Genomic DNA, 10,061 nt, shown 5'->3' with positions numbered 1-10,061 from the left:
TGAGGCAAAAATGGTTTAACTAAATGTTTTTTGAGCTTTAGGCTTAAGTAGGAGTCAAACAATGATGGGTGGGTTGGGTCTTATGAGATAGGGACTATGCATATATATGTATGTATATAACAAAGAAAATTAAAGTGTTATATAGATCACAAATTATGGACCTTCTATATACATATATGGGTTATTCATTAGTTTATGATTAACTAACGAGAAATATGTATTTTGTACACAAGATCCGTTTTGAATTCGGATATAGTGATCTAAAAGTTTTTAAAAATTTTGTTCTAGAACCTTACAAATAGAAAAGGTTATTAATTAGAAACCACTTGTTAAAACGATTAAATTAAGAGGTCTCATAATCATCAAGATACATTTCTTGCGTACATATACAATATTTAATTAGTTCAATTCCGTAAACAAGGAAAAATGTAAATTCAATAATAGGTTTACTAGCCATCTTGTAGACTTACACAAACATATAATTAGAATAATCATATATATATATATATATATTAGAAAATGTGAAATATCGGTTTTGTTTTTTTAGTTTCAATTAAGGATAAGATAATAAAATCAAAGATAAATAGGTTTTAACCAAAAAAAACAAAGATAATAGGAAAGAGTAGGGACGTTCTTTCTTTAACTGCCCTAACCACTCTACTCAAACTTGGGGTTTTGTGTCATGATGTCTTCTCTTTTGACTCATTGTGGAAATATATGTACGTGTGTGTCATATATTTGACTAGAAACAAATCTTTACCATGGTCTAATAATTTACAATACGGTACACATAATATTATTAGATAACCGATTTTAAAAATCGCGGCCAAGTTTAGGTTAATAGATATAGTGTAGTGGATTTGTTATATTACTCAAAATTTTGGTGATCGGTTTTATTAGAAGCATTTCTTACAACTAAAACATAATTGACTAAATTGAGATTTTAGGATCTATCCAAGTTTTGGCTCTCAAGATCTAGTTACAGGAGCGAAGTTAGACAACAAATAAATGTTACTAAAGCAAAAGTCACAAAGGAAAACTTTCCACGAGTAAAATATATAGACATGTATCCAAAATGTTTAATCAGAGAATGAATTTACGTTTTTAACGATAGAGAAAAATGTTATGAGAACGAATTGAAGACCGTAAAACATTCTTCTAATTATTTTGTACTCGGGCAAGGAAAGCAAAAGTACTAACTTTACTCTGTTAGAAGCTATTAGCTAGAGGATTAAAGTCAGAGCCGGTTCTGATTAGAAAAATGGAGAACTCGCCTAATTGGACTTTATAATTAAGCATATAACGGTATAATAGGTTTGGGTTAGGCTTAGAGCATGTAATTAAGCATATAACGGTAACCATTTCAATTAAGCCCAATGGCTAGCAAGAGAGAGATAGGTGGGGGGGTCATACATCATCATCTATTTATTCGTTTCGTTACTGTTTTACTATGTTCTGTGTATAAGAAACATATTTACCCTATTCTACGTTCTTGTACTATCAATCAATTAAATTTCGCAATTCTATCAAAAGAATACATTTTTAATCATCTAACGTAGTTTGAATTTTTTAAACGAATGCAGATTTCTTAAACTGGTGGATAATTTGTTACGGAAAAACACGTCAAATATATGGAAAAACATAATAGAATATAATGCCACACTATTTCATTTAATTCCTACATAGTCAACTCTAAATTCTATTTACTAAGCCTTAATTCAAACCCAGTATTATAATATTGGAAATGTATTATATCTTAATTTTGAAAATTTAATATATTATATAGTTTCTGTGTAAAATTGTTGGCAATCTATGTGTTCTATAGATTAAAGAGAATATTAATTAGTTTTGTTCTTTTTACCATAATCTCTACAAAAATAATTTTAAAATTAAATATTAAACCCTAATCCAAAAGAGAAGTTTTAAATCCCATATATAAATTCTAAACACTGAAAATGGTGTATTTTTCTTATTTTTCAATAAAACAATATATTCTATTTGGTATATAGATTGCATCAGTCTATATGTTTTATATAGACTGATGGGTTGTCACTTAGTTACACATCCGTTTCTTGAGTTTTTATTTTCATTTAAAAAAATTCAAACCAACACATATTCATAAAAGAAAATTTAGCTGTATTTTTCTCTAAGATTGCACAAGAAGGTTTACAGAGACTGTATTTTTTTCTTCTTTAAGTTGGTCATCGACCTAATTAACCCAAACACAAGCACACATACGTATGATATTCAAAATTAGCCAATTAGGTAAATCATATGACTTGTGGGTTTAAAATATGCACAAGAAGTTCCTTAAAAGGATGATTTTTTAATTAATGTTATTTATTTCTTAGTTAATTTCTGATTTTTCTCCCTAGTGGAAAATCAAAGGAGCAGTTAAAGTGAGATAATGGATGATGTATACAAATATAGATGATGTATGCTAAGAAAATCCCTGCAAATAATAAAACTTTATTTTATCATTTCCATGACGCTTCTTCCTGCTCCACATTTATGTAGAGATTATGGTTTAGCCCAAGTTTATTTGATAAGGTTCAAATCTTCAATAGGCTTTTTATTTGGGCTTAGCTTGGTTTTAGCCCAAGTTTATTTGTTAAGGTTCAAATCTTCAATAGGCTTTTTATTTGGGTTTGCTTAGGTTAACACAAGATAATGAGAAAGTATACGAAATAGAAGAATGTAAAAATCATAGGGAGAGGTGTGTGTGACCTTCTTCCTCTTTGGAAAGTCGATCGACGCATAAATTTGTTTTTCGGTGAATTTAGGATGTTTGATTTTGTTAAGAAGCTGTGATTTAGGAGGACTCGTAGTATCTAGAGTTGTCTATATTAATTATCTTTAAGATGAATGTTCAAGTTCGTGAACAATTGTGAGTTGATATGTGAGTTCTTAGTTTTTCATAGACATTGTTTTATATAATCTACTAGCAGAGCCGTGCTCACCTTGTATATAAAAAGGCGGCTGCCTCAAGCCCCCTATGATATATCTAAATTTTATGGTATGAATTTTAAATTTTAGTTATAAAACAAACTATTATATATATGTGTAAATAGTATCTCTTTTATTAGTTTCCCATCCAAATAATAATTTTCTATAAACATAGTGAAGTTAGGCTTGAATCCTTCTATGTTTAATCATTATTAGTTTTCACATATAAAATTCTCATTATTTGTTCTAAGCTGATTTTTCTTTTGATTATGTTTTTATTACTATTTTTTTTGCTTCTCGTATATTATTTTTAATATATAATTTCTATAATTTATTTCATTTTATATTTTTGTTTTTTAAAAAAAAAATACAATTTGATCAACACAGATTTTATAAAATATGTACATACTCTTGTAATAGATGATCTTTTGATATTGAAATTTTGTTTGATATAGTAAACTGTATAGTTTGTCTATAGACTGATAATATTGAATCTAGCTTTTTCATAATATTGGATGTATTTTACTAGCTAGATGTTTCATATTTTTTTTATTAACGCACTTTTGTAGAGGCCACATTTTTAAATTTCGTCTTAAGCTCCTTCAAACCTAGGCACGGCACTGTGTACTAGGCATTGTTTTAAATGCCAATAGCAAGTTTTTTTACTAAACAAAAAGCTAATATAATTGAGTTAGCCAAAAAAATTGTCTTATTCACATTATTTATGTCCATAAGAACTTTAGATTTATTTACAATACTGTAGTTGTCTTGTAACTTTATTCCTTTTCTCTCTTTTCCTCTTTTTATCATGTCTTTCTTCATTCACCGAGTCAAAAGCTATTCTCATGAGTGACTAGAATAAATTCGTTTATTGTTTAATTATTTTTTTTCTTTAGAGTTCAACCGACTTTGCGGTCATAAAATTAGAGACAAAATCCGAATACATTTGAAATTTTTTAAAAGAAAAATAAAATCTTAGTTTTCGAAACATAAATAATAAAATCCTTCTGTCCAAAAAAGAGAGTAAAATCTTTGCTGAGAAGTGAGAAACTGAGAGTGGAATGTGACTGTTATATTTGGCTTTAACTTCTTTTGTTTTCTCTTTAGAAAAATAAAGTCACGACTTGCCCAATCAGCTAACACTTAAATTAAACTGCTTTACCCTCCACTATCAAAAGTTACATCGAGTCACCCCACTATTCTACAATCTTGTCGTTTTCAACCCCAAAATTGTTCAAATACTTTAATAAAACCCATTAAACCGATACTATAACCTCCTCATAATACTAATACCCTTACAGAGTCAAGAACAAAAATGTATGTGACGAGGACACTGTCGCAGTTCAGAAAATTTCAGAAGACACTCTCGGAGGAGTCACCGGAAGGTCCATTCTCCGGCGTTCTTGTAATTACAGACGAAGAAGCAGAAACAGAGGACACGTTCTGTTTCGGGATATGTAAGAGGACAAAAATCGAGAAGCTTCCGTTCCCTCAGGACAAGATCTTATCAATTGTTCACAGAGACAGTTCCGGTAACAGAGAGACTTCGGTTAAAAAGGTCTTGTTCATACCGGCTCTTGATCAACCATTGTCTTCAAATCGGTATTACGTTGTTCACGCTAGAGGCAGACACAAAGGGTAAGATCTAAAAGTCAAGAGAAATTCAAAGTTCTACGGCTTAATTTAGATTTAAGTAGTGTCTTTGGCGTTTTGGTAATAAAAAAAGGAATTCACTTTAGGATTTAGTGTAGTGAACTCTTCTCTTCTCTGTTTCTCTTTGCAGGAAAGTCTGTGTGTGCTCAAGGGAGATAGAGAAAGGGTTATGTTGTTTTCCAGATATCTTGCATGACAAGAAACCTAAACCTTTGGATCCAAGAAACATATATCAGACGGTTAAGATCAACCGCCATCACGAGCGGACGTTCTTTGCAAAATCCGTTGCTCCAGACGGTACACCACCTTCATTTCTCAAGAAGAAAGGGTGGGAGCTACGAACTTCTAGGAGCCTGCATCCGAGGAGACCTAGAGAAGCTCTAGGCCTAGACGATGAGCTAAGAGCTCGTCTCCCTGAATTTGGATTCCCGATCTCTACAATTCGATCCGGGAGCGTGATAGTAGGAGAATGGTATTGCCCGTTTATGTTTGTGAAGGAGAATTGTAGTGTAAGTCACCAAATGAGGAAGTCAATGTTCTATAGGATGACACTATCCCAATACTGGGAACGAATCTACCACTGCGAAAACAATAACTTGAATGAAACCAACAACAATCTCGACGAAAACAATGGTGAAAATGAAGAAGAAGTGGTCAGAGTACACACGAACGTAGTGAGAGAGGCGAACTATGTTATGGGCGTGGAGGCAGTTAAGGGAGAGAAAGAAGGGCATGGAGGGTTTTATTGGTATAGGCCAGTTCAAGGTTCACGGGGACCAAATGAAAGGAGGAGGAAGACACGTTTAGGGTCTGCCGTGGGGCTGAGTTTCGCTGTAGTGGAAAGGATGAGAAGGGTAATGGAGGAAGGAGGATGGGTGGGAGGAGGGAGGAAGGTGGTGAGAGTGGAGAGAGATGAGCAAATTAGGGTTTCTAGAAGAGATTTTAGGGATATGAATGGTAACAATGATAGAGATTGGAGGAGATTTGGGTGTTATGTGTTGGTGGAGAGTTTTGGGTTGAGAAGAGCTGATGGAGTTTTGTTGGTTAAATGTGTATTTAGACATACTCAAAGACTGAGATGTAAGTGGGAGTGACTCTTCATTAATTAGTAATTGTACATATAATACTTCTATACAAAAATTCCCAAGCTTGGACCTGCTTATGGGTTATGTTTCATGAAAATCGTCACTCTTCCCAAGCAAGGATCGAACGCAGATTCAGATATTACAACCTCCTTTGGAGAGTAACTTCTCGAGCAAGTGAGTTGTCTACACTTGTGGTTGATAAACAATTATGTTGCCTTGCTTGTATCATAAGATTATAGAACTTGAAACTCATAAAAAATCTAAAGTTTTTATAATCTGTAAGTCTAATACATTATTGTTATGATTGTTGGGTATATCATATATGAACTACATTTACGTGTAACTGTGTAAGATAAATAAAACTACGTTTACGTGTAAAAAACTATAAGCACAAAAAAAAAAAAGAGAGAGAGAAGAAAAGAAAAAATTTGTGTAAACATGTTTAAAATGATTTGTACCAAACTCGGTTATAAGTGGTGGGGTAATTGTCCGAGAGTCAAGCGATCCCAGTGTCTTGTCTTTCCACGCGTGTGATCCGCGCACAACGAAGTTGTATTCCGTGATGCAATTAGATTATATAAAAAGAAGCTGTCAATTAGCTCAATGACAAGTAACCTGAAGTAGAATTAGGTAAATAGCAATTAAAAAAGGATAACTGAGGACATTGGTACTGCTAAAAAACATAAGCACTGCTAAATCCAACTTCTTGTTTTTCCCAACTAATTTTCATCCATTTTCCAGGTATCCAGTTAACCCAAAATTTAAGAATGTTGTGCTTTAAGAAACAAATATTCCCTTATTTGCTTTCTAGAATATATTTTATTTGTAAAATGGATTTAGGGGGATTAAAAAGGGTGATTTGCATAAATAATACCTTTTACACTAACAATTAGGTGAATACCATACAAGAACAGTCAATTAGGTAAATAACAGTAGTCAACCGTCCAGAAGCTGAGGAAAATACAAAAAACTCTTTGCTTCCTTATCCAAAACAATGCTTTTTCCTGACATGAAAATGACGTATACTTTTTGTAAAGTTGAAGACGCTACCATCAACTTTAAAACAATAGCAGTGACTACTTTTAAGCATCGATTGGAGTGTATATGATTGTGATTAAAATATAGTCCAAAAGAAAAAAAAACTAAGGAAAAAAACTGGAGGATTGTCTATGAATGAGAAAAAGCTGGAGGATCGTCTATTACTGGGTTCAATATCCCTTACAGTAGTCGATTATGGTTAAAATATAGTTAACTACATACTGAACTGAGTATTGTAATATATATGTAAAATATGTAAACATAGTGTATTACAATAAGAAATTCTGGATTACAGGTCTTACATAAATAGACGACTATAAGAAATTCGATTACATACCTGTTCTTAAGCGACTTCATAATTGGGATTAGAGAGGCCAACATTCACATCGGTAACCTGAATGATCAAAAGAAATGGAAGACATAGTCGAATACATATACCAATTAGATAGACAACTATTAATAGATGGATATAAACTATAAAATAGAAAACATAGTCGAGTACATATATCAACTACATAGACAACTATTAATAGCTAAATATGAACCTGTACTTTATGAATCTCAGAATTCGGGTCTAAGATGTCTATATTTTCGAGGGTGGGCTAAACAGTAACACAAGATAAGTAAAAATAATCGATTATGAAGTAATGTACTACAATAATAGACACTCGATTACATGTCTTACATAAATAGACAATTATTAAAAGTCGATTACATACATTTTCTTTAGCTACTTCATAATTGGGATTAGGGAGGCCAACATTCACATCTGTAACCTGAACGATCAAAAGAATAAGAGACATAGTCGAATACATATATAAATTAGATAAACGAATATTAATAATCGATATCAATTATATCAATTCTCGGATATCTGCATTTTCGAGGGTGAGCTAAACAGTTTCACAAGATAAGTGAAAATAATCAATTATCAAATAGACTGCTACTAATAGGTGAATACGAACTTGATCTTTAACGAGCTCGACATTCAGATCTGGGAGGTCTGAAATCTCCTCGGTTGCTTGAACATTAACACATCACCCATGAAATATATTGATTATATAGTAGATGTCTACTAGTAAATGGTTATGAACCTTGACCTTTCCAGACTCCGAACAATATACTCTGTAACATGTAAAGTAATCTGACATGAATAAAAATATAAGATTAAGACATATTGGATTTCAATTATATGAATACGAACTTGATCAAAGGAGAAACCGCTATGTTACTGTTTCTGAAGGAGGCTAGTGGGAACAGTAGAATAGGGGGTATTTCTGACTTTCTGAGTAAGGGTATATCTGAATAGTAATTACAACTAGTCAGTTACACAAAATGCCGACTACAATTGAAAATTAAATTGAAACATTATCCATAGATAAATAGTTGGCTACAAATTCAAAAACGAATGTTCATAATAGTAGTTGACTGCAAAACATGTAAAAAGTTCATAATTATAATAGAAAACATAGACATCTACCCATAGGTAGTCTACCAAAACAAGAGACAACAACTAAATTTGAAGAACTGGTTTAACATGCTTTTTCCAGATAACAACCAAAAGAAATAGGATCGGCCGCAGATTCTTTTCCTAGCCTTACAAAGACATCAAGCAGTAGATCCTGAATCTGGAGAAGCACATTATTTGCCGAGACGTTGAGATGTTCAGAAGTGGATGTGTCTTTTGTTATTAGAAGGTTGTCCATTCTGATAAATAAATATAAAATAGACAACTATTAGTAGAAGGTTGTTCATTCTGATAAATAAATAGAAAGTAGACAACTATTAGTAGACAATAAATAACATAGGATTTGCTTCTTGGTTTCGCTATTGTAGTTGATTAGCAATGTTAACATAAAATGGATGGATATGACAGTTTGCATCACTAATCTGGGGAAGCACATTATTTGTAAACGGTGTGGGTTCGGATTGTCGAAGAGTACACATATCCCTTGAAACGAACGAAAGTCAAATAGTTAGCTACTGTAAACTGACTACCAATGTGACGTAAATAACTATTGTTATTCATATGAGTAGTTGACCATTCCTGTCTAGTAGTTATATAGACTAACTGAATATGCAGCTTTATATTGAATCGGTTATAGACGTTGCGAGTAGACAATTACTAGCGATGATGTATATAGTTAACTACCGAAAGAAAAATTTTAAAATCCTAGATCTATAAAATCAAGAAACCCATATGTGGATAACAACGAAGATGGCCACCAAACTGAAGAAATACAGAGAATAATTTACAAGAATAGTAGAAAGTAAAAATCAGCAGAACAGAACCAAGTATTGAAGAGATACGTTTCATACCTCACCATTGAAGAAAGAATCGGCTGTGTTACATATTTTTCACCATGGTTTGAAGCTGATGAATTGGCGATAATGAGGGATGGTAGAGCCTCGCCGTAGAGAAAGAGAGGAGCAAGAAGAAAGACGAACGAGTAGTCATCGTAGAGAAAGAGAGGAGAGAATTTTTTTGGATGTGGGAGAAATTATTTGAAATAGAAATAAAAAAGTGAAAAACGCCTCTTTTGAATTTTTGACGGAAGAAGGAAGATATAAAGAGAGGATATGGAAATGAAGAACAAGATTTCAAATTTTAAAATTCTGAATATGAAAACAAGACGTAAATTATTATTTTTAAAAAGAAATCGATGAAACAAAAAGATAAATTGTGTCAAACCAAAAAAGTTTGTGTTGCTATGATACAGTTTTTATGTCATAAGGCTGGGAAGCTGAAGGTGTGTAATGTTTTTGCACAAAAATAAAAAAACTACTTTTCATTCTAACAAATTCTTATTTACAGACTATTATTCTTTACAATTTCCCAGTTGAAAATCACCATAACTTGAAAACTTTTGGCGAAGGAAAAATTAGAAATTTCTTCTTTAAGTATAGAGGCTCTAAAAAGAAAATCATATGGTAGAAGAATAATAATCTTGGATTTTCTCAACCACCCAAAAAAGAAGGTCGCATTTTCTAGATAAAATTTTATTGACACGTACCTTTCTGGCCTAGTTACAAGTCACATTTCATTAATAATCCAAAGTCTAAATAAAACGTGAAAATTTCATTCTATTGTCAATTGTCAACACATTTCGCCGGTTGTCCTTTCAGTCGTTAATTGTAATTTTCTGGATTATTTCCTCTAACTTTAACCATAAAAATAAATATATTGATGACTTTATCTCTAAGAAAAATACAAGTCGATATATTTAGAAAGACCAATTAGTCTTCTTGGAAAATTCAGCAAACTTATAAAAAGATATAAAAAACAACAGCCACTATTTTTGTTCTTTCCATTAGCTTTTTACTGTGATAAACAGATCT

At 32.1% G+C, this 10,061-nt stretch overlaps 1 protein-coding gene across 1 annotated transcript; it reads left to right on the top strand.

Annotated features, from left to right (window-relative positions):
- The first annotated feature begins 4,254 nt into the window (after positions 1 to 4,254).
- Positions 4,255 to 6,023, top strand: LOC18009503. Its single transcript, XM_006391927.2, has 2 exons — positions 4,255 to 4,584; positions 4,730 to 6,023. Exons 1-2 carry the CDS (start codon positions 4,262 to 4,264, stop codon positions 5,691 to 5,693), a joined length of 1,287 nt encoding a protein of 428 aa, XP_006391989.1. The 5' UTR covers positions 4,255 to 4,261; the 3' UTR covers positions 5,694 to 6,023.
- Positions 6,024 to 10,061: the final 4,038 nt, after the last annotated feature.

The sequence above is a fragment of the Eutrema salsugineum genome, unplaced genomic scaffold (assembly GCF_000478725.1).
Source record: "Eutrema salsugineum unplaced genomic scaffold, Eutsalg1_0 scaffold_8, whole genome shotgun sequence".
NCBI classification, from domain to species: domain Eukaryota; kingdom Viridiplantae; phylum Streptophyta; class Magnoliopsida; order Brassicales; family Brassicaceae; genus Eutrema; species Eutrema salsugineum.
This window is presented reverse-complemented; position numbering and strand designations above follow the sequence as displayed.